This window comes from Stegostoma tigrinum, chromosome 26 (genome assembly GCF_030684315.1).
Source record: "Stegostoma tigrinum isolate sSteTig4 chromosome 26, sSteTig4.hap1, whole genome shotgun sequence".
Lineage (NCBI taxonomy): Eukaryota > Metazoa > Chordata > Chondrichthyes > Orectolobiformes > Stegostomatidae > Stegostoma > Stegostoma tigrinum.
Window position 1 is genome coordinate 44,446,355 of NC_081379.1, and position 26,020 is coordinate 44,472,374.

Genomic DNA, 26,020 nt, shown 5'->3' on the forward strand with positions numbered 1-26,020 from the left:
ACTTGCTCAATGCACAAGGGTGCTTATCTTAAGAATGTAGGGATCTTTCAGGAATCACTGGAATCAGGGAGGGCCCCAGAGGGCTGGAAAATGTAACACCCCTGTTTAAAGAGGAAGGCAGGCAGAAGATGAGAAATTATACCATCTCAGTTGTCAGTAAGATTTTAAGAGATCACAGTTAAGGATAAAATTCAGTACTTGCAACTGCATGGTAAAATAGAACGGAGTCAGAACAGCATCGTCAAAGGGAAGTCATGCCTGATAAATCTAGTTAGAATTCTTTGAGGTGGTAATGAGCAAGTTAAATAAAATAGATCACATCCACCTATTCTATTTTGATTTGCAGAAGGTTTTTGTCAAGGTGCTGCACAGGAGGCTCTGCTAAGGTAACACCAAATGGTGCTAAGGTTACAGATTAACAAGCTCTGGACAAAGGTACTGAGGGCATTGTTGCCAAGTCTGCACATGATGCAAATGATAGGTGGAAGGACAGATAGGTGTTGAGGAGGCAGGGAGACTACAGAATGACTTGGACAGGCTAGGAAGTAGCAGATGGAACATAATACAGGGAAGTGAGGGGTTATGTACTTTAGTAGTAAGAGGACGACCACAGACTCTGCTCCAAATGGGAAAAGGCTTCAGAAATCTGAAGCACAAAAGGGACTCGAGTCCTATTCAGGATTCTCGAGGTTAACATGCTGGTTCAGGTGGCAGTTAGGAAACAAATGCAGTGTTAGTACTCATTTTAAAGAGGGCTCGAATACGAGAGCAGAGATATACTGCTGAGGCTCTATAAAGCTCTGGTCAGACTGCTTTTGGAATACTGAGAGCAATTTTGGGCCCCGTATCTGAAAGTGTCAATGTACTGGCCTTGGAGGGATACCAGAAGTTGTTCACAAGAACAAGTTTGTCATTTGAGCAGTTGAAAACACTGGATCTATACTCAATGGAGTTTAGAAGGATGAGGGGGTAAGATTTATAGAATACTGAGAGGGCCAGATAGAGAGAACGTGGAGAAGATGTTCACTGGAAGGAGAGACCAGGGTCTGAAGACACAGCCTCAGTAATTAAACTGTGCAACTCACTGCCAGAGGGTTGTGGATGCCAAGTCACTGAGTGTATCTAAGATAGATAGGCTTTTGATTAGAAAAGAGGATCAAAAAAGTTAGACAGAACACAGGAGAATGAGGTGGAGAAACAGATCAGCCACTACTGAATGGTGCAACAGATGTGATGGGTCAAATGGCCTAATTTTGCTCCTACGGTCTTAATGGTTACCAACATTCTAGTGGATAACTTGGTAATCCTGGTGACCAGAAAAAAAAGGATTTATCAAAAAAGAAAAATACGCAATACTCAGAACCAATTTATTGTAACAATTTCTATCGATGAATTCAGATACTTTTAAAGTTACGATGACTTTTTTGGGCATTTATAAAAAGAAAAGGGCTTTACCATCCCATTATGCATTAAACTGGATCCAAGTGTTCTTGATGGGAAAGGCAAGATTCTGGCTGCCTTTGGTTTGTACTGAATCTATGAATTCATTTAAAAAAGTACTAACAGGTAGATATCATCTCAAATTCTCTCCAATGGTTTCAAAAACAGTGCTAATGCTGGAAATCAAAACACTTTATTCATTTGGTTTCAGCAAACATTCTAGATCAGTTACAACAAAACCAGTTGGAGGAAATGTATTGGCAATAATACATTAGAATCCCAAACTCAACAGTACAGTACAATAAAGAGAGAAAGTGTTGGTGTAACTCAGCAAGTCTGGCAGTATCTATGGAGAGAGACAGAAAGAGTTAGAGTTAATGTTTAGGATCTGCTATGACTTCTTCAGAAATCAGGTATTCTAGTGCATGTTTCTCCTGTTCCAACACAAGACAAAATGTCCTTGTGAATGCTCAGATATTTCAACCTATAAAAGGGATTGCTGATATGAGTACTTCTTCACTCCAGCTCTATTGTCTCTGATTTGTTCTACTGCTGGTCAGATATCCATTGTCTGGTGATCAGATGTGTGGCATCTAACTCTTAGGAAGGCCAAAACTACGTTCTTTAGTTTCCATCAGAAACAGTACTTCCGTCAAATCTCTCTCTCTCCCCCCCTGACCAATGTCAGAGGGAGAACCAGCTAGTATGCAAGTTGAGTCCTTACTGACCCCCAAGGTAAGCTTGTGATACACTATCCTCCATCACCAACAACCCCAACATGACCCATCTCTTCTACCGGTCTCAGTTTCTACTGATTAAACTCTCACACAAGCCTGTGCTACTTCCAGCCTCAACTACGTCAGTGCTCTCCTCACTAACTCATCACTTTGCACCTTTCACAAAATTAAGCTCTTCCCTGCTCCTGTTCTAACTTTGTTCACCCATCACCTCTGTCCTCAGGGAGCTGCAATGATGGCCAGTCCCCGAATGCTAAAATTTTCAAATCTGTTCATGACTCATTCCTTCCCAATCTCAACTCCTATGAACCTATGAGCTCTTTCAAATTTTGGCTGTTTATGTATTCCCAATTTTAATAATTCCAAAAATTGGCTGCCATGCCTCTCAAGCTGAGCTCAGCCCAACCTTCTCCATCTATACTCTTTAAAATCCATCTCTGGCATAACATCTCTTTTATTCCTTGGTGTCAAGTCATGTTTTTGTGCAGCTCCAACAAGACAGCATTTGATGTCTAACAGAAGATATTAAAAAGGTGCTAGATAAATGCAAGTTGCTGGTTTTACACAAGGCACAAATCAGAAAATCCAGGAGTCCAGTCCCTTCTTGTTGAGAATGAGTTACATCTTTCCCAGAGAAGCTTGAACGTGTGCATACCAAGCCACTTTGTCCTTCTTATAAGTTAGTTTTAGACTTTGAGCAAAATGAAATAATTTGAAACAAAAATCAATCTTTAACTTCACTTTAACAATTGCCTAGCAATTAACAGTAATGCTCATAAAACAATGAAGTCACTGAATTCGAAACATTTAAACTGTTTCTCTGTGCAGGTGCTGCCAGACTTGAGCTTTAGCATTTTGTTTGCTCCCAACATCTGCAGTATTTTATTTTTATAAAAGTTAAAAAGTTGCACTTACATATGCCCAATGTCAAAGAATTAAACTTTCCCACATATGCTGGAATTAAGTCCATTGTGTAACGATATCACAAAAGATAATTAACAGCTGTTCTAGATGCTAGGAGTTGTCTGTTTGTTGATTGTGTAAGATTTAAATATAAAGTGAAACATGGGACTAGTAAATCGGTGTTGGGTTCTCCAACTGCTTTGTCTATTTGTTGCTTGGATACTCTTATGTAGAGTGCTCAGGCATATACTCACCAATTGCTCTTGAAACAGCGAGAGTTCCATTTACACGCCAACATCCCAGAAATACCACACATCCACCAAGATCTTCAATCCTCTGTTTCTCACTCTAAGACAGAATAATTCAGACAGGGATAACCAACAAAATTTGCCCAAAGCAGAAGTTACAACAACATATAAATTTAGAAACAAACAAACAAACAAACAGTCAGACAAGACAGAGTAAGGGTCTGTTGAAGTCGGAGGAAGAGTCACCAGGCCCGAAACATTAAGTTGATTTTTTTCTTCACAGATGCTGCCAGACCTGCTGAGCTTTTCCAGCAACTGCTGTTTTTGTACAGGACAAAATAAGCCAGTTGCAATATCTCCACTGATTAGCTGGTGACACTGGTGGGATACTTTAGTGTAAAGCAGCATACATCTGCAACCAGTTTGACAGATGGATGGAGAAACTTTCATATGTGACAAAAATCTAAGACTATATTATGAATATTAAACAATTATATTAATGGCACTCAATGTTCATTTGTACAATTAACAGGGCAGCCCAAATTTCACTTTGCTAATAATCCATATAGACATTTAAAATCCTGGGTCAGCTGTGCCTATAACAGATAAATGTGAAATCATAGTTTAGCTGAAGTCCTCCCTTTGTTTCTAAGATACCTTTCCCAAATGACTCACTTACCTCTTTTTCAGGTTTGTGTGGGTCCATAAGAGTCACAACCAGGCCCTGCTGTACCATCATCACCTGTGAGTCGCCAAGCCAGGCTATATGCAGTGTATCGCCAACAACCAAGGCTGCTACTCCAGTGGTACCACTCCGTAACTTCTGCAACACAGATGACAACTTGGTAAGAAGCATCTATTTTGTTCCACAATCACAAGTTTAGCCATTGGACTTCTCTAGTTTTCCTTTATTCTTTCATAGGATGTTGGTATTTGTTGTCCATTAATTGTTACCATTGTACTGAGTGAGTTGCCAGGTCTTTTCAAGTGGCAGTTCAGACAACCACGTTGTTGGGCGTTTGGAGTCACATTTAGGCTAGACTAGGTAAGGTTTCCAAGGAAATTTGTGAACCAGATGGATTTTATTTTACTGTTATATAGTTATCATTAGTCTAGCTTTTAATTCCAGATTTTCAATGAATTCAACAAATTCAAATTTCATTATCTATTAGTAGGATTTTAACCCATGTCTCCAAGCCATTAGTTTCAAACTCTGTCATTTAGACTAGTAATTCATAGTATGCAACAGCTTCCTCTAGTCTTTATTGAATTTCCTACTTCCAATAAAATCTGGGTTGCAAATGTCTACTAACTGGATTCCTTAAATTGGGTGCTGCCTTCAGTCAGATCACACTCAAAGTCCAACATTTTAACACCAGCTGAAAAATGAATAATAATAAGATTTGCTTGACAGTCCTTTAGCTTTATTACACTAGATTACAAGCTGAAATCTAAATGGACAGGCTAATTATTTATTACTTGGTGTTGGCTTTGTAACAAACAGAATAAATGACAAGAGTCCTCTCCAATAAGATAGTTTGTGGTGTTGAGCAAGTTATCACTGACCTTTCTAAATGCTGCTAGGTTCATTACACTCACCTTTCTTTTGGCTCTCTGAAGAAACATTTCATCGGTCTGTTTAAAGGCTTGCCTTAGCGCCTCTTCTGGCTGTGTCAAAGACATTTTCTGATGTGCAAAGTTGACATGAAGATGTGTTGCAGCATAGACAGCAGCATCTACTCCACCATGGCCATCAAACACAGCAAAAAATGCCCTCTCTTTCTCATCCTGAGATAGAAAACAGAAACCTTGGTCTTATTCATTGCAATCCAAATGTAAAGTGATTGAGGAATGATTCATATTTCTTGGCTTTACCAACTTGTTTCTTTCACATGAGATAGAATAGCAGACCATAAATCCTACAATTGAGAGGATATGCACAGTGGATTGCCAGATCAGTTTATTTCTTGCTTCGGATTAGAGAAACACTTAGATAACAAAGAGATAACACAGTGGAGTTGGAGGAACACAGCAGGCCAAGTGGCTTCAGAGGAGCCGAAAAGCTGACGTTTTGGGTCAGGATGTTTCTTCAGAAATGAGGGAGGGGGAGAATGGAGCTCAGAAATAAATAGAGGGGAGGGTTGGAGCTGGGGAAGGTAGGTGGGATGGTGATAGGTAAGTGCAGGTAGGGAGTGGTGGGGATTGGTAAGTAAGGTGGCGAGGTGCGGGTAAGTGGGAGAGAAGACAGACAGGTCAAGGAGACAGGGATGACAGTGGGTTGGTCATGGGATGAGGCTGGGAAGATTTAGAAACTAGTAAAGTCCACATTAAGACCATTGGCTTGTAGGCGCCCATGGGGGAAAACAGGAGGTGCTGCTCCTCCAGTTTTCAGGTGGTGTCACTGTCCATCCTAGACCTCCTCCAGTGTCACATGTCATCCAGGGAGTGGGAGGAGAAGTTGGAAGTGGTTCGTGGCTGGAAGGTGTTGTCAATTGTCATGAACTGAGCTCCCTTCCCCCTCCCCCATTTGTGAAGAAGGGCCCCGACAAGAAATGTCAGCTTTCCTGCTCCTCTGATGCTGTCTGGCCTGCTGTGTTCATCCAGCTCCAGACTTGTCTCTGACCAAAGCATTGGCAGTTCTTACTATCACTTAGATAACTACTTGTTATATCTCAAGTAAAGTGCAACAACTTATCAGGTACTTAAATAATTTGGCGTACTAACAGATCCAAGATGCAACAGAAAGAAAGCAGGTTAAGTGCTGCGCCACAATCTGCAATTATGCTGAAACCTGCACTGTTCAATGTAAGTATTTTTCAAAGCCATAGCAGCAAGTATTAGTCATATTGACCTGACCCCTGGCTGTAGAGATTAAGCAGAACACCATTTACTAAATTGGCTTTTAGATCAAGACAAAATTATTAATTGTCTAGTTTCAATTTAAATTGAACTGCAACTTCTGGTTGAAATAGATTAGATTCCAGGTTCATTTGGAGTCTCCCCCCCCCCCCCCCCCCCCACCCCGCATCTATAATCTGGTTTAGTTATGAAAATTTTAGCATGTAGGAGGACATGGAACACTTCTAAACTAAAGGTGGTTCATGGAAAAATTTAAAGAATTAAAAGGAAGTGAAGTTCTGATGTGACAGCAATAAGCAAAATACACGGGTGCAGCACAGAAAGACCATGCCAACTGATTGTTAGTCTTTAATACTGCATTCAATGACTCTTAAAGTGCAGTAGTATTGTCCTGCCCTCTGGTCCAGGAGGCCCAGGTTCAAGTACCACTTGCTCCAGGGAGGTGTCAGACACTTTTGAACAGGTTGATCAGAAAATATCTACAAGTTTAATCTCATTTTACCTCTTTGCACTCTACCTGCCAAATCCCTGAATTTTCTTTTTTCTCCCGTCAGCTCAAAAGTGGATTTCTATCATTGCCATAATAAAACCATTGGATTTACACAAAGAGATACATTTGCATTCAGTACTCAATATTATGTATCCACATGCTAGATAAGAAAGCAAATTTATAAACTTGTTACAGAACACTGCAAGTTCCCTCAGGGAGTGTGATATGGTAGCAATCAGACAAATTATGCAGACTGGAAAGATGTTCAAAAAGGAGTCCATGATCTACATTTAATGAACTGAGCTCAACAGAGGTAGTGGTAAGGATGCTATAAATAGCTTCTTCACTCTGCATTTAGAAAAGACCAAATTTATTGCAATCCTTCTGGTACAAGTATGTTTCATCAAGGTGTTTCGACACACCTCCAGTGTAGATGGGAATGGAATCCAGGTATTCTGACCCAGAGGCCATTACCAGTACCACTGGACCTTAAAATTTTCAGTTGAATTTTGCTTTCATCCTTCAATTTCAATATCCAGTCATCATTGCAGACTCTTAAGTATGGACAGAATTAGTCTCAGCTGTGATACCATGTAAAAATCAATCAGTAGACTACTGATACTTAGTCTACAGTCTGTATCTGACATTATGAAATTATATTGTCAAAATCATTGTCTTCATGAGAAACGACTGGAACGAGCTGTATTTCTATTTCTGTGCTATAGTTGCAAGGCTGCTCAAAATGTTTAAAGGGATCGTACATTGAAAAATAGTTACATTTTAATAGAAATATTGCTTTCTGTGGACTGCAGTACTGGGCAACACACATCCAATATCATTCTTGTCTAGACAAGGCTTGGTATTAAATTGAATTGAATGATTTATTGTCACTTACTTTTTGCAGTGAGTGCTGTAAAACAGCATAAAGCTTCAAGTATCCTTTGACACTGTACAATTGTAAGACTTTGAAAACATCATTTCCACAAGTTCTGATGCATGCATTCCTTGGGAATAAGTGTTTGATGACTATTCAAACTTAGTGCAAAGGCTGTCTCTTTCTGTTTTACGTTGGGGATTGAAATGAGAAAGCTGTTTTCAAAGCTAGAGGTTTGAAAGCAGGTAATTCAACACCCGTGCCTAGGATCATATAACTAACGGTTTGAGCAAGCAGTGATATAACTTAGAACAAAGGTAAATTGATGAAGATTTTGCTGGCAACAAAAAGTTGCTTGGTCTATGGACTGGTGAACAGTAAATCAGAAAGACACTTTTTGACTGCCAAAAACTGAGATTGGTTCCTGGGTAATCAGGCAGCTTAGAGCAAGGAATCGAGAATGAATGCAAGAGCATTAGATAGCTGTGCCAAATTGCCTGTTTTTAGTCTAGGGAGGGGGAGAAGTTGCCTGGAATTTTTTTTTTGGAATAGGACGTAGTCACACATCTTGGGGTTCGACTTCATAAATGTTCAGGTACAAGAGATGGTGTTTGAGTCAAGCAGATTGGAAGCCCAGCCTTTGCAATTGCCCCATGGGTTTAAAATTCTTTCAACTTGTTTTGGAAGACACAGTCAGGGCTGCAGGGTGGATGAGTTAATTTATCATGGTACAGGAAGCTGCTCAAGAGGGAGAAGTAAGGAGTAGTCTAGTGATAGTACAGGATACTATAGGTGAGAAGTGACATTGTTTGAGAGCACACGAGAGAGTGTGAGCGAAAAATCTGATTAGAGATACGAATGTATGACGTAAGGACGTGGGGGAAAACTGGTTTCTATTTCATGGGATAACAAGATGTAGAGCTGGATGATGCTGCTTGGCCTGCTGTGTTCATCCAGCTCTACACCTTGTTATCTCAGATTCTCCAGCATTTGCAGTTCCTACTATCTCCAGTTTATGGGACTTTGGCACCAGTACCAGAGAAAGTGGGATTCTGTATTGAGATTGCTCTAATTGGTGGTAGGGCCTGTATTCTTGCCACTGAATGACGAGGTAGGTCAAGAGGATTTTAAACTGAACAGTGGGGGCAAAAGGATCAAATTTAGGAAGATGCAGTAAATCACAGATTAGGGTATGGCCAAAGAGAAAAGAAAGAAATTAATACAGAAAATGATGAACAGGATGGTATAGAAATCATAAATTGAAGAGTCAACCAACAGATGAGAACAATTTACAAGATGAAAAGCATGTAACATTAAGTCAATCATGAATCTGAATACACATAGCATTTGAAAAACAGATGAATAGAGAACAAACAGAAATGAACAATTATGATCCGATAACCATTATCGAAACATAGATGGGTAACAGAATTGAGAAGGACATTTAGAGATAAGAGGAAAATATGAAAAAAGATAGAGTGGCTCTATTAATTAGTGATGTGATTAGTACTTTAAAAAGGAGGGGTGACCCAAACTCAGGAATCCATGTTAAGAGTGTGTTTTGGTAAATGAGAAATAAAAGGCAAGAAGTCACTTGTGGGAATAGTGTACAGTCCCTTAACAGAAATCAAGCAAAAGGTGTGCCTGTATGTAAGAGGGTGACTGGGAACGAGCAAGGGTGAAGGAATGTGAGACAATGTTTTAAAAAGAAAAAAGGAAACCGTGACAGCTTTTCAAAAAGGCATACTGATAATCATGGGAGATTTTAATCTCCATTTTGATGGGAAAGATAGCTTAGATGAGGAGTTCCTAGAATGGTTCCAGCACAATTTATTGCTAAAGCAACTAGATAGAAGGCTAAACTAGACCGAATGTTGTGCAAATAGACAACTAAGGGTCTCAGTGAAGGTGGTCCTAGGTGGCAGCAACAGCCTGAGAGAGAGAAGAAAAATCTACCATCCTCTGAGAAAAAGAACAGGAAATGACATCACCAACCCAAGGAAGCCTAAACAGATAAATAGAAAGCAGGACAGAACACCAGCGCTTCATCGGAGGCTCACTGATGATGTTACCTAGAATGGTGACGAAACGTCTGAAAACTAACCTTCCAGCTCAGCGAGCAAACTCACATCCAGAGTAGAATGGGTCCGAGACTATTTAAAAAAGGACAATTCTAAAGATATGAAGGAAAGCCAACTAAAATAAATTTGCAAATCAGTTTTAAAAAAAGGACAGGCAAAGGCAGATGCAGTTGCAAACATTTTTGTTATCCACTCATGTGACATGCATGTTGCTGGTTGGGCCAGCATTTATTGACCTTCCTAAGGGCAACTAGTGATGGGCATGGCGAGTGCCTTTTTGAACCACCACAGTCCACGTGACAAAGGGTTGACTGACAAGGCACTTAGGAAGGAATTCCAGAATTTTGATCCAGTGACAGCGAAGGAACCGCAATATATTATTTTGGAGTCAGGATGATGAGTGGCTTGGAAGAGAACTTGCAGGTGGTGGTATTCCCATCTATCTGCTACCTTTTCCTTCTAGATGGAATGAGTCATGGGTTTGAAAGTGTCGTGTAAGGATGATACAATGGTTAGCATATCAGCAAATATACAGAAGGTGGGTTGGCTAACATGAAGCAGAAAGTAGGTGCAAGTGAATCCTTCTTAGGTGTGAAAAATGTAACAAGTGGCTTGCCACAGGGATTAGTATTCGGACCTCAACTGTTATGATTTATATAAATGACTGAGATGAGGGTTGAAAGGTATGGTTACTAAATTTTCTGACAGCACATAAGGTTTTGTGGCATGGTGGCTCAATGGTTAGCAGTGCTGCCTCATAGCACTGGAGACCCAGGCTCAATTCCACCGTCAGGTGACTGTCTACGTAGAGTTTGCACCTGTGTCTGCACAGGTTTCCTACCACAGTCCAGTGATGTGCAAATTTGGTGGACTGATCATGTTGAATTGTCCACTGTGTCCAGGGATGTGCATGCCAGGCAGATTAGCCTTTGAAAATGCAGGGTTAAGGGGTGGATCTGGGTGGGATGCTGTTCAGACGATTGGTATGGACTAGATGGGCCAAATAGCAGTCTTTCGCACTGTGAATTCTATACGAAAAAAAGGGTGTTCTTTCACAACTTGTTTCCTACAAGAAGTTTGCAAAAATATTTATGGGTTAAGTGAGTGTGTGTTGTTTTGGGGGGGGGGGGGGGGGGGGGTTGGTTGGGTGGAGAGAATTGGTGAATGGAATATTAGGTAGGAAAAAAATAATGTTGAATTGCCCATGTTGGCAGACAAAAAAAAGAAGTGAAAAAGAAAAGCATATTACCTCACGTTGAGCAATTGCAGAGTTTAGATGCAGAGGAATCTGGGGATCCTCAGGTGATGAACTGCAAAAAGGTTAGTATATATGTACAGCAAATAATTAGGCAAGTGAATAGAATATTGCGATTTATAGAACATTACAGCACAGTACAGGCTCTTCGGCCCTCGATGTTGTGCCGACCTGTCATACCGATCTCAAGCCCATCTAACCTACACTATTCCACGTACGTCCATATGCTTATCCAATGACGACTTAAAATGTACCTAAAGTTGGCGAATCTACTACCGTTGCAGGCAAAGTGTTCCATTCCCTTACTACTGAGTAAAGAAACTACCTCTGACATCTGTCCTATATCTTTCACCTCTCAATTTAAAGATATGCCCCCTCATGCTCACTGTTACCATCCTAAGCTCTCCCTATCCACCCTATCTAACCCTCTGATTATCTTATATGTCTCAATTAAGTCACCTCTCAACCTTCTTCTCTCGAATGAAAACAGCCTCAAGTCCCTCAGCCTTTACTCGTAACACCTTCCCTCCATACCAGGCAATATCCTAGTAAAATCTCCTCTGCACCCTTTCCAAAGCTTCCACATCCTTCTTATAATGCAGTGACCAGAACTGTACACAATACACCAAGTGCAGCTGCACCAGAGTTTTGTACAGCTTCACCATAACCTCTTGGTTCCGGAACTCGATCCCTCTATTAATAAAAGCTAAAACATTGTATGCCTTCGTAACAGCCGTCAACCTGGGTGGCAACTTAAAGATCTGTGTACATGGACACTGAGATCTCTGCTCATCTACACTACTAAGAATCTTACCGTTAGCCCTGTACTTTGCCTTCTGGTTACTCCTACCAAAGTGCAAAGTGCATCACCTCAAACTTGTCTGCATTAAACTCCATTTGTCACCTCTCAGCCCAGCTCTGCAGCTTATCTATGTCTCTCTGCAACCTACAGCATCCTTCGTCACTATCCACAACTCCTCCGACCTTAGTGTCGTTTGCAAATTTACTAACCCATCCTTCTACGCCCTCATCCAGGTCATTTATAAAAATGACCAACAGCAGTGGACCCAACACCGACCCTTGCGGTCCACCACTAGTAACTGGTCTCCAGGATGAACATTTCCCATCAACTACCACCCTCTGTCTTCTTTCAGCAAGCCAATTTCCGATCCAAACTGCTGTATCTCCCACAATTCCATTCCGCTGCATTTTGTACAATAGCCTATTGTGGGGAACCTTATCGAACGCCTTGCTGAAATCCATATACACCACATCAACCGGTTTACTCTCCTACTCGTTTGGTCACCTTCTCAAAGAACTCAATTAAAGTTTATGAGGCACACCTTCCCTTCACAAAACCGTGCTGACTATCCCTAATCAATTTATTCTTTTCTAGATGATTATAAATCCTATCCCTTATAACCTTTTCCAACAACTGAGGTAAGGCTCACTGGTCTATAATTACCAGGGTTGTCTCTACTCCCCTTCTTGAACAGAGAAACCACATTTGCTATCCTCATGATTTGTCATGATGGGAATGGAATACAAAAGTATGGAGTCACGATTCAGTCAGAGCAATGATGAGACCATATCTTGTGTATTATGCATGTTTTTAGTCACTTAACTTTAAGGAAGGACACAAATGCATTGAAGACAGTTTGATTAAGCCTTACGCAACTAATAACTGGAATATGCAGGTTATCCTATGAGGCAAGGTTAGGATTGTATCTACTGGGGTTAAGAGCAAGGGATGCCTTCGTTGAAACATACAAAATTCTAAAGGGTCTTGACAATTGATGTCGACAGAATGTTGCTTCTTATAGGAGAAGCTGGAACATGGGCGGTTTCAAAACAAAAAAACACTGGGGTCACTCGCTAAAAAGATTAGAATTTTTTGCCCCCATCCCCAATGAAGTTGTCTTTCAAACTCTGTCTGAATAAAAAGTGGCGCAAGCAGTGTCATTGAATATTTTTAAGGCGGCGTTGACTGACACTTATTGAGTAAGGAGTTGAAAGATTATCAAGGGTACATGGGAATATGGATTTGAGGTTACAATCAGACCAGTCATAATCTTATTTGAACAGTTGAGCAGGCTGGAGGGGCCAAGTGACCTACTCCTGCTCCTGACTTCTATGCATATTCCAACAATTGTGACTCTGGGTGAGCCTGTAACTTCAGAATTTCCATATTAATCTGTCCTGCAATAAATCTTGACATCGTTATTTGTTTTAAAGGAGCAATTAGGGCGAATACTGATAGTTCAGTTAATAAACAAAATCCAAACCTTTGAGTGACAATTTGGCACCCTGGTTGCAATCAAACTAGATGTTTTCAACTAATCAGCTTGGGCTACAAATTATATTTGATTCCCAATGAAGAGCCAACAGGACCAACGTACCTTAATGCCAAAGAGTGTGTTAAAATCCAGCAGTGTCACATGCCTGTCCTCCATCTTTCTGCGTGTGTTACGGATAGCATAACTGGAAACTTTTAAATACTGCTTTGGTGGTTGTGATAACTGTGGTTCTTTCATCCAATCAGAGCAGACTCCAAGAAATTTATTAAAGAATAATCGAGCCACCAATTCTCCTTCCAATACTGTGGAAAAGAAAGGGAATAATTGCTAAATTAGACAAAGAAATTTAACAAGCAAGCTAACCAACTGAAGGGGATAAAAGCAGCAAGGATGAATAAACAAAGAAGAGTGGAGTGACTTCCCTCTAAAGGATTTAGGAGGAAAAAAATTGTACAGACTGAGTTTAAGAGGTGACTTTACATTTTGGTCTTGAGTGTACGATGAAAAGCTTTGACTTAAAATGTTTCCATGTTGCTGACCTCCACAAAAAAAGAATTACTCTGGTGATCAACAAGAGCCGAACAAAGAATAGCACAAAAACCCCGTACTTTCTGATTACAATCGCAAAAAAAAATATGAATTGCTATATGCTATGACTTAAACAATAGTTACATATACATAATAGACAACACGTATGACTAAGGAGAGGCAGGTTATTTGGTCCTTCATGCATGCTGTATCATTCAAATAGACTAAAGCGGATCTATTTGTGCACCCAATTCTACATTCCCATCAACTCCAATGATTCTCTTGCCTAACAAAAGTCTACCTTTGTCTTAAATAGATTTAAAATGACTGCCTCAGTCTTTGGAGGCAGAGATCTGAAGTCTGAATAATCAAAATTTCTCATCTATTCTAGAACGGTGATGCCCAATTTTAAAACCCCCCACTTCTTCTGGGCTCACTCAGAAGAGTAAACATTTTAATGTCTGCTTATCAAGACCAAAAGCTCATCCTGTTCAAGTTACCCTCATATGACAACCTACAAAGTGATGGTAAATGATTTAGGTAACAGCTTCTGAACGAGATTCAACTGAACGACAGCCTTCTTTAAATACGGAAGTCAGAACTGCACTGTAAACTGAAGCAAAACACTTCCTTTTAAATGTTCAATTCCTCTTGTTATAAATATGACTCAATTCACCTTAATCTCTTGCTACACCAGCTCGCTAACGTTTGACACATATACTAGAACACCTAGAGCTCTCTGCACTTCAAGACTCTACAGTTATTCACAATTTAAATAAAACTCTGCACTGTTATTTTTCATGCCGAAAGTGAAAAATTTCACATTTTCCCACATTACACTTCAGCTGCCAGATTTTACCCATTCACCCACCTGTATTCACCTAAATCTTGGTAAAGTCATTTCCACAATATACCTTCCCAACTAGCTTTTGTGTCAGCTAAAACTCTAGCCACCACGCCTTTGATCCTCTCATTTAATTCAGTGATATAAACTGTGAAACGTTTGAGGGCCAGTACAGACCCCTGCAGGATCCCACTCGTTACATCCACCCAATCATGATATGATCCATTTATACATACACTGTGTCAGGTAACCTTCTATCCATGCTAGTACATTATTCTCTAGACTATGAGTTCCCATTTGTTGCAACCATCTTTCCAAAGGCCTCATGGAGTTCAACAGTATATGTTACAACTGCAAAGAATTCCAATGCATTTTAAACACAATTTCCTTTTCACAAAGCCATACCAACTCTTCTTGATTACTTTGAGACTTTCCAAGTGCCATATTACAACTCTTATGGTTGAGAAAAGGGAGGTAGACAAAAGGTGGGTAACTATAGCCCCATTAGTTTAATTTCCGTAGTGGAGAAAATTGCTTGAATCTAGCAAACGAAGAAATAGCAAGCCAGATAGATAGACACTGTCCCATCAGGCAGGCACAGCATGGGCTCATGAAAAGGCAAAGGCAGGTCACATTTAATTAATTTGAGGACATTACGAGCACAATGGACAATGGGGTACCCATGGATGTGATTTATCTGGATATCCAGATGGCATTTGACAAGCTACTCAAAAGGCTGCTGCATAAGTTTAAAAGGTGCACAGTATTGCAGGTAATGCATTAGTATGGACAGAAGATTGCTTTCCATTTGGTTAACTAAAGAGTGGAGATAAAAGGTATTTTTCTGGTTGGAAATCAGTGGCTAGTGGTGTGTGTCTTAGGAATCAGTGTCGGGGCAGCAATTGTTTACAATTTACAAAGACAGTTTGGAGTTGGGGATCAAGTGTAGTGTGTCAAAGTTCACTGATGACGTTAACATGTGTGACAGAGCCAAGTGTTCAGAGAACATGGAAGTCAGATGACAATAGATAAGTTAAGTTGAGTGGGCAAGGGTCTGGCAGTGTAGTACAATGCTGGCAAATGTGAGGTCATCCATTGTGTTAGGATGAACAAAGTGGACTATTATTTACGTGGTGAACAACTGCAGCATGCTGCTGTGCAGAGGGATCTAGGAGTCCTTGTGCATAAATCACAAAATGTTCATTTGGAGGTACAGCAGGTAACTAAGAAGGTAAATGAAATATTTTCCTTCATTACTAAAGAGACGTGGTTTAAAATAAACAGGGAGGTTATGCTGCAACTGTACAGGGTGCTGCTGAGGCCACGCCTGGAATATCGTGTACAGCTCTGGTCTCCTTAAGAAAGGATGTACTGGCACTGGAGGGGGAGCTGAGAAGATTCACTAGTTTGATTCCAGGAGTTGAGGGTTGGCTTATGATGAGAAATTGAGTAGATTAGGACCATACTCCTTGAAATTTAAAAAGAAAGAGAGTGAAGGGGGAATTCTTATAGAAAGATAATTATGAAGGGAATAGAATAGATAGAAGCAGGGAGGCTGTTTCCACTGGAAGAAGCAGCTAGAACTGGAGTCATAACCTCAAAATAAAAGGGACAACAGATTTAGGACTGAATTGAGGAAGAACTTCATCCAAAGGGTTGTGAAGCAGTTAAGGCTATCTCGCTGAATTTTTAAGGAAAAGACTGACAGATTTGCAAACAAAGGAATTATGGATTATGAGGAATGGGTGGGTAAGTGAAGTTGAGTCCACAAAAAGAACAGCTATGATCCTATTGAATGGCAGAGCTGGCTTGATGGGCCAGATAGCCTATTCTTGGCTCCTATTTCCTAGGTTCTTATCTGGATTCGGACACCTTCCAATAACAAATGTGTCAGTTAAACTGGCTTATATAAATTTTCCTACTTTCTGCTTCTTTCCCTTTTCGAACAGAGGGGTTATATTTGCTCTCTAATGGAACATTTCCAGACTCTAATAAGTGTTGGGAAATTCACACCAACACAGCAAGTGTATCCACTGTGTCAGTGGACAAGACCCTAAGATGACCCACAAACTTATGAACCTGCATCCACCACCACCCCCCCCCACCCCCAGTTCTCAGTACCACTTCCCTGATGATTAGAATTTCAAAGTTGCTGTGTCTTCAATCCCTAATATACCTCTGTCAGAAGCAAAAAAAATTTGTTGATTATCTGCATCATTTCTTTACTACCTTCTATTAACTTCCTGTTCTCACCTTCTACAGCTGAGATTCCCAGTCTTTCCAGCATCATGACACATTTGATTCAGTCAAACAATTCCACAACACATCCACTTTATTCACCTAAAACAATGGGAATATTCATGCATGAGCGGTGGCGATCAGAAGCACACGTGATACTCAGTAAAGTGGCCCTCCTTTAGTACAATTTTGCAGCACATCAGCCACGTCACACTGATTAAAAAAAAACACTGACCCTAAAAAGGCATAGGAGCTGAATTATACCATTCAATCCATCAAACCTGCTCCAAAATTCAATCATGGCTGATATAATCCTCAACCCCACTCCTGCCTACTCTCCAATTCTCGATTCCCTTACAAACCAATAACATATCTATCCCAGTCTTAAAAGGCATTCAAAGACTTTGCATAGAAGGCTATTAATGGAAACACCTTCTCCACATCCACTCTATCCAGGCCTCTCAGTATACTAAAAAACATTCAATCAGATCCCCCCACCCCAATCCTTATACACTCCATTGAGTACACACCCAGAGTTCTCAACTGCTCCTCGTATGACAAACCCTTCATCCCTGGGATCATTCTTGTAAGCCTCCTCGGAGCCCCCTCCAAAGTCAGCACATTTCTTCCTTACAGGGTTCAGAACTGCTCACAGTATTCTAAATGCAATCTTACCAGAACCTTACTCAGCTTCAGCCATACATCCCTGCTCTTGTATTCTAGCCCTCAAAAATGAATGCTAACATTGCATTTGCTTTTCTTTCTAAATGCCAACTAATCTGCATGCTAACCTTAAGGGAGTTCTAAATTAGGACTCCCAAGTCCCTTTGTGCGACAGAGACAAAACAAAACAAACCGTCAATGCCCCTAATCTTCCTACCAAAGTCCATACCCTCACACTTACCTAGACTGTATTCCATCTGCCACTTCTTTGCCTACTCTCCTGGCCTATCCAAGTCCTTCTGGAGTCTACCCACTTCCTCAACACTTTGTCCCTTCACCCATCTTTGTGCCTTTGCAAACTCAGCAACAATGCCCTCAGTTCCTTTGTCCAGATTATTAATGCATGATGTGAATAGTTGTGGTCCCAACACTGACCCCTGATCAGGAGGACCAACAGCTACATCTTTCCTTTTCAGAGATTCATAAGAAAAACTTGCTAGCCGGTTTCCTTTCACACCTTAAATTTGTCCAATTAACCTTTTAATAATTGTTCTTTGTGTTTGACCAGTTATTTAAACTGCCACTCACATTTGTGCGATTATGTTTTATTTCCTTATGTTTGATGCTCTCGAATTCTTCAGGTAACCATACATGATGGAATTCAGAATATTTTCTGTAGAAATTGACTTGAGTATTCCAAAATATCCCATTTTAGATGCCTACCATCATTTCTCCACATTTTAACTCTTCTGGAATGGCCAGCCAGCATTTCACAAGAGAATATCCCTCCCAAGTTGCCCTTGAGGGAAGGTGGTCAGCTGCCTTCTTGAACTGCTGCAGTCCATGTGCAGGAAGTAGACCTACAATGTCCTTAGGAAGGGATTTCGATCCAGTGACTGAAGTAACAGTGATATATTTCCAAGAAAGGATTGTGGGGGGCTTGGGAGAAGAACTTGCAGGTGGTGGTGTTCCCATGTAATGGCTGTCCTTCTCAATTGAAATGATCATGGGTTGCAAGGTGCTCTTTGGAGAACTTTGGTGAGATTCTTAAGTGTATTTTGCAGGTAAGACACACTGCTAATGCTGAGCACAAGTGGTAGTGGGTGTGGATTCTTGTGGATGTGTTGCTAATCAAGCAGGATGCTTTGCCCTGGATTGTGTCAAACATCTTGAGTGCTGTAGGAGCTGCACTCATCCAGGCATATTCCATCACTCCTGACTCATGGCTTGTAGATGGCAGACAGGTTCTGGGAAGTCAGGAGGAGAGTTACTGACCACAGCACTGCTAGCTTGCTTTTGTAGCCACCATACAGGTAGTTCTTCTATAAATGTGAGAGTTGCATTCTTGTATGATGTCATGCTACAGAAAATCACCATAGAAAAATCACTATAGCTGTATAGCAGAAAGTGCATGTTATCCAAACAGAATCTACTACTATTTCAATCGTGTTACAGCCAATTTGTGTTAACAAAACACGCATCATAACAGAACTACCTGTATTTGTATGGAGTGTCACAAGAGCAGGACAAATCCAACCCTGCTAATTACTGCCTCATTAGTCTACTCTCAGTTAGCGAGAGCGCAACATGACCTCCCAAATCCTATACTCAATGCACTGATCAATAATGGCAAATGTACTAAATGCTGCCTTCACCATCCTATTTCCCTGAAACTCCACCCTAAAAAGGAACTCTGAAATTGCACTCTGTTTCAAAATCTCCCCTTCCCCCACTGCATCCCAAAACCAGTCCAACCTGTCTGCTTCCCTAAGCTGTTCTTCCTCTCACCCATCCCTTCCTCCCATCCCAAGCCGCACCTCCATCTCCTACCTACAATAAATAAATACATAAATAAATAATAAATAAAGTCAAAATCCAGCACGAGTGGCTATGTACTATTCTTGCTCTCTCTAACCTTGAGGACTGCAGTTTCTGCACTGTGGTTGATTCTTGAGTACTCTGAAATAGTCCAACATGCTGCTTTGATATATCAAATAGCTATGAAAATGTTCAAGAATGATAGTAAGCTCAGAATGAACATCCAGCAATCCTAATACCAATCACAAGGCAGACAACTAGTCCAGCTGATGCTGCAAAAAAGTGTCCTCACTAACATCTTGGAAGTTGCACCAAAATTACATGGATACTTTTTTTCCAGGAGGTGGTTTAATGTTGTTCACCTACACATCTGCCAATGTGGTATACTGTATCCATTGTACCTGGTGTGGCTTCCTCTACATTGGAGAAACCAGAGGCTCGGGGACCGCTTTGCAGAACACCTCCACTCGGTTCGCAACAAGCAACTGCACCTCCCAGTCGCGAACCATTTTAACTCCTCTCTCTTTCTCTCCTCCCCCCCACCCCCGCCATTCTTCAGACGACATGTCCATCATGGGCCTCCTGCACTGCCACAATGATGCCACCCAAAGGTTGCAAGAACAGCAACTCATATTCCACGTGGGAACCCTGCAGCTCAATGGTATCAAACGTGGACTTCACAAGCTTCAAAATCTCCCCTTCCCCCACTGCAACCCACAACCAGCCCAGTTTCCACCGCCCCCACCTCGCAGCATAAAACCAGCCCAGCCTGTCTCCACTTCCCTAACCTGTTCTTCCCCTCACCCATCCCTTCCTCCCACCCTCAAGCCGCACCTCCATTTCCTCCCTACCACCTCATCCCGCCTCCTTGACCTGTCCGTCTTCCCTGGACTGACCTATCCCCTCCCTACCTATACTCTCCTCTCCACCTATCTTCTTTTCTCTCCATCTTCGGTCCGCCTCCCCCTCTCCCTATTTATTCCAGAACCCTCACCCCATCCCCCTCTCTGATGAAGGGTCTAGGCCCGAAATGTCAGCTTTTGTGCTCCTGAGATGCTGCTGGGCCTGCTGTGTTCATCCAGGCTCACATTTTATTATCTGAAATTGCACCTCTTGTTCAGCAACAATCCCCAAAGGCCTTACCATTAAAGTTGTACAAGACCTGCCCCGATTTGGGGAAAAAAAAATTGCAGCACCACACATTTATCTAAATTAAACTCCACCTGCCTCTCCTCAGTTCATTGGCCTATGTGGTCCACATCCAATTGTGCTGAGGTAATCTTCTTCACTGTCCACTACAGGGTCATCTGCAAGCTTACTCAATACCTTCTACATTCACATCCAAATCATTTATAGAAGTGACAAAAAGCAGTGGACCCTGCACAGATCCTTGTGGCACACCGCTGGTCACAGGCCTCCAGTTGAAAAGCAACCTTCCACCACCACCCTCTGACTTCTGCCTTTGAGCCAGTATCCAAAAGAGCTAGTTCTCCCTCTAACTGACTTTGCTAACGAGTCTACCATAGGGAACCTTCTTGAAGATTTTACTGAAGTCCACGTAAATCATGTCCACCACTCTGCTCTCAATCCTCTTCTTCAAAAAAAAACTCAATCAAGTTAGTGAGACACAAGTTTCCCCACGTACAAAGCCACGTTGACTATCCCTAATCTGTCCTTGCCTTACCAGATAGATGTAAATCCAGTCCCTCAGGATTCCCTGCAACAACTTGCCCACCAATGTGAGGCTCAGCAGCCTATGGTTCCCTGGCTTTTCCTTATCACCTTAGTTATAGTTTATACTTCCTAAATCAGATCAATGATATAATGGAACATCCCCTTCGTGAGGTACATTCTGGCTATGGGGACAAGCTATACTGTAAATCACAAAGGGGAAGCCACGGCCACCTGTTGCGAGACTATGAATCCAGAAAGTCAGCAAGTGTTCTGGAAACCTTGGGTTGAATCCTGCCACAGCAGATGACGGAAATTTGAATGCGATACAATAATCTGGAATTAAGAATCTATTGATGACCACAAGACCATTGCTGACTAAGGGGAAAAAAAAGAAAAATCTGGTTCACTAATGTCCTGATCTGTTCTGACCTACATGTCAGTCCAGACCTATAGGTAATGTGGTTGACTCTTAACTGCCCTCTGAAATGGCCTAGCAAACCATTTCAGTTGTATCAAATCGCTATGAAGTCTCAAAGAAATGAAAACAGACAGCTGAAATAGCAACAATCTAGCTTGTCAATTCACAATTTGTTCCTTTCAATGCATACAAACCCCCTGATAACGCTCCCAAATTTTGAATCAATATTTGAACTTCGAAATATAGTTGGAAAGTTTGAGATTGGAATTCCAGAATCCAGAGCCCATTGTGAAATTGTGAATTTTAGAATGTGAAAGATGAAGTACCAAGATCCCAGAGCATTCTAAGTCTAGAGGTTACAAAACTATGAAGAGGCAAGGTCGTGGAGAAAATGAAAGTGAATGAGAACTTTTGTAGATTGATATATTGACAGGCTGATTTGATAGAAGGCAGCAATAATTTGAAGTGTAAACAAAAGCACTGGAAACGCTTAGCATATCAAGCGGCAACTGTTGAGACAGAAATTGAGAAAAATGTTTTAGGTCAAGTATTTTTGCATTATATTTAATCTCGTCACAATTTTTTTCAATTATAAATCATCCCTCTGGATCAATAGAACAAGGTACAAGTTAGGATGTACATAAATCACATTTTTGGATGAGTTCAAGTTTACCCTGAAAAAGGTGGAACATCAGAAAATGTATTGGTTTAGTCGGTTTTAGAGCACAAAGACACGGAATGCATCAACAGGAGATAAGCTACAGAAAGAGGTGGAAAAAAAGGAAATATAAATAAAAAACTGGCAAGCAGTGCTAGGAAGGAAGAGATTATAGGTGGGAACTCAGTTCAGTGTCGACTAGGATTCTGATTGAAGTATTGTCAACTGGGTAAGGGACATGCTATGGTTGGACACACTGCAGAGAAACGGTTAAAATCTTATAGACTAAAGAAGTAAATGCCTGTCAAAGCACATTCTGCCAGAATATATGATACCCAGATAACCTCTACGATCAAATATGATAATAGTGGACCTCCTGAGTATTCACAGCAGATTAACATTCTGCTGATATCCAATGCTCTACCTCCCAATTCTGCTGAAGGCTTAGGATCACTGACTCAAAACTTGATCCATGAGAACAAGCTATTATCCAAATGTCTTATAACACTTTAAGATGATCCCAGATTATAGCAAGAAAATGCAGCAATTAAGCATAAATAATAAGGTTAAGTTGCATGGGAGTGATATGCTAGAAATCAATTTCCACTATTTCTGGAGTTGTCACAAAAGTTAAAGATTTTTACCAGTTTGCAGAATTCCCCAATTTACCTTTTCTTTAAACCCAGGTTGACAAAGTATGGATGAATGGTCCTGTGCTTGACAGGAATGACTACAGTTTATTCATTACAAATGAATGGATAAAGATAAACAATTACAAAACTACTTACATATAAAAACTTTACTAGTCAAAAATGCTAACTCCATTATAAATCCCCAGACAGATAGAAAAGAAACCAGTTAGATTATCTCGGTTCAAGGTTTGCTGAGACGGCCCTTTTGAATTGTCAGGATGTGCTACCCCCTGACTGTCCTCCTCCAGATACTTTAATTTGCTTGCAGAAGGTACAGTGCAGCTGGTTCCCACTTAAAAAGTCTAATTTATTTGTTAAGAACCACAGCTTACCAGCTAACTACTGAGGAGAAATAAACTGGCTACATTCAGGCATCGTATTTTTTATTTAAAATTGCAGACCAAACAGCTCCTTCCGGCGATTCAATGGCTCTTGGCAATCTTGTGCATACCTCTTAAAAAAGGTAAATAAGTCATTAGGCTGAGGAATTACAGATGGACTTTAATTTGGACGAACACAAGGTATTGTATTTTGGTAAAACAAACAAGAGCAAGGCAGACCTAGAGTGGCAACTCAGCGGTATACTGTCAAGATGATGGAGTTGCCCTTGAAGCCTCAAAATTGATTCCAGAACTCATGGTTTCAGGTTAAATGTGGGCAAAGAAACCTCCTGCTGATTACTATGTACCGTGCTCCCTCTAGGTGATGAATCTGAACTCCATGTTGAACATCATTTGGAGGAAGCACAAGCAAGCATGGCAAGGACACAAAACGCATTCTGGATGGAGAATTTCAATGTCAAGCACCAAGACTGCTATCAGCAGCATGACTAATTGAGCTGGTTGGGTCCTGAAGACTATATAGTTGAGAGGGTGGGCCTGCAGCAAGTGGTGATGGGGCCACCAAGAGAGAAAAAAACCATACTTGACCTGCAAATACATCTGTCCATGACAGTATCATTAAAAGTGACCACCACCCAGTCCTTCTGGGCATTATGTCCCACCTTCACAGTGAAAATACCATCCAAATCATGTTGTCTGTGCAAGAGTACAGTGATAGTGCCAATCTGCAAACTCATGGCCCAGTATATTCTGTACTCAAATCCGACCTGGGAATCAACCCTGGCTAAACTGAGACTGCAAGACAATATAGCTGGAACAGCACCAGGCATACCTAAACATGGGGAGGTGTCAACCTTGTGTAGCTACCAAACAGGACTATATACACACATGCTGAGATAGCATAAGCAGCACGGTGACAGACAGTGCTAAGTGATCCCCTAACCAACAGATCAGATCCAAGCTCTACAGTTCTACGTGCATGTGCGTGTGCGGTGGTCCACAAACTGGAAGAGCCCAATACAACAGTGCAAAAAAGGTTAAAGCATTCACAAGGAAATCTTCAGCCAGAAGTGCTGAGTGGATGGTCCATCACTGCCTCTTCCAGTGGTCAGTAGCATTACAGAAACCAGTCTCCAGCCAATTCAATTTACTCCACATAAGAAAAAGTTGGAGACATGGATATTGCAAAAGTTAGTTAATCGGCCCTGACAATCTTCCAGCTATAGTACCAAAGACATGTGCTCCAGAACCTGCTGCTTTCCCTGCCAAGCTTGTCCAATACGGGCATCCACCTGAAAAATTGCCCAGGCATGTCCTGTACACAAAAGCAGGACAAATCCAACCCTGCTAATTACTGCCTCATTAGTCTACTCTCAATTATTAGTAAGAGAGCGTAAGCACAAGCGAGAGCGCCCTTGACATGCATTCGACCAAGTGTGGCATCAAAGAGCCTGAGCAAAATTGGAATCAGTGTGCACTGGGGAAAACTCTGCTGTTTGGAGTCATACCTGGCACATAGGAAGATTGTTGTGTTTGAGGTCACTCAGTTCCAGCACACTTCTACTATCCTGAGGCACTCCTGTAACCTAGGTCCAACCACCTTCCGCTACTTCATAACGATCTTCCCTCCATCATAAAAAGTCAGGAGTGGAGATGTTTGCTGATGAATGCACAAGGCTCAGCATCATTTGCGACTTTGCAGATACTAAACAAATCCATGTTCAAATGTAACAAGATCTAGCCAATATCTAGGCTTGGATGGTCAAATGAGAAGTAACATTCATGCCACACAAAACATCAGGCCAGGGCCATCAGCAGAGACAGGCAATCTAACCACTGTCGCTTGATAGTCAAAAAGGCATTACCATCACTGAATCCCCCATTATCAATATCCTTGGCAATTACCATTGACCAAAAACTCAACTAGACCCACCACCAAACATAACAGCTACAAGAGCCTGTCAGAAACTAGGAATACTGCAGCGAGAAATTCACTTACTGACCTCAAAGCATGTCTACCATCTACAAGATAGAAGTCAGGAGTGGCATGGAATACTCATTTGCCTGGATGGGTGCAGCTACAAAACAACATTCAAGGGCAAAGCACCTATTTGGTTTTCACCACAACCACAAGCATCCACTTCCTCCACTAGTGCTCAGTAGCAGCAGTGTGTACTATCTACAGGATGCACTTCAAAAATTCAAAAAATATCCTCAGATAGCACTCCCAACGCATGACCCACTTCCACCTGGAAAGACAAGTTCTTATCCTAAGTTTGGAAATATGTCACTATTCTTTCATTGTTGCCGGGTCAAAATCTTGGAATTCCCTCCTGAGCAGCATTGTGGGTTAACCCATAGTACATGGACTGTAGCGGTTCAAGAAAGCAGCTCATCACCTGCTCAAGGGCAATTAGGGACAAGCAGTAAAAGCTGGCTAGCCAGCAATGCACACATCTCTTGGAAGAATGATGGAAAAAAGCCTCAAGTGGTTAAGTGTGCTGAAATTTATTCCTTTGTTAAATATTTAGAAAAACTAGAAATCAAGCACTTATGAAAAATTCCAAAATGTCCAAAGATATGCAGGTTAGGTGGATCAGTTATGCTAAACTGCCCATTAGTGTTCAAGGATATGCAGGTTAGGTGAATTAGCCATGGTAAAATGTATGGTTATGGGGATAGTGTGGGGTTCTGTGTTTTGATAGGATGCTCTTCAGAGTGCTGGAGCAGGTTTGATGGGCTGAACAACCCCTTTCTGCACCGTGGGGATTCTATGATTAAGTTTTCTGGCCAACGCCTTTGTTCTTTACATGCTAGGATTTCAGTACCTCCCACAAGGAGCTGAATAGACATTAGATCAGTCATAAATCAAACAAAAAAAAAGTTTAAAAAAAATTGCCTCAAGATGCTGAATGGTCCACTCTTTAGTTCTGCATAGGACCTGATCTGAAAGGGATGCAGC

The 26,020-nt window shown here is 41.2% G+C and overlaps 1 protein-coding gene across 5 annotated transcripts in view; it reads right to left on the reverse strand.

Annotated features, from left to right (window-relative positions):
* Window positions 1–26,020, reverse strand: part of ppm1f (protein phosphatase, Mg2+/Mn2+ dependent, 1F) — a 65,837-nt gene that overhangs the window by 7,389 nt on the left and 32,428 nt on the right. For all 5 annotated transcript variants that reach the window (XM_048556298.2, XM_059655139.1, XM_048556297.2 and 2 more), the window contains 4 exons: window positions 13,287–13,486; window positions 4,928–5,116; window positions 4,008–4,151; window positions 3,335–3,428 (listed from right to left, as the gene is read on the reverse strand). In XM_048556298.2, the coding sequence (XP_048412255.1) occupies window positions 3,335–3,428; window positions 4,008–4,151; window positions 4,928–5,116; window positions 13,287–13,486 (627 nt within the window). The remainder of the gene's footprint in view (window positions 1–3,334; window positions 3,429–4,007; window positions 4,152–4,927; window positions 5,117–13,286; window positions 13,487–26,020) is intronic.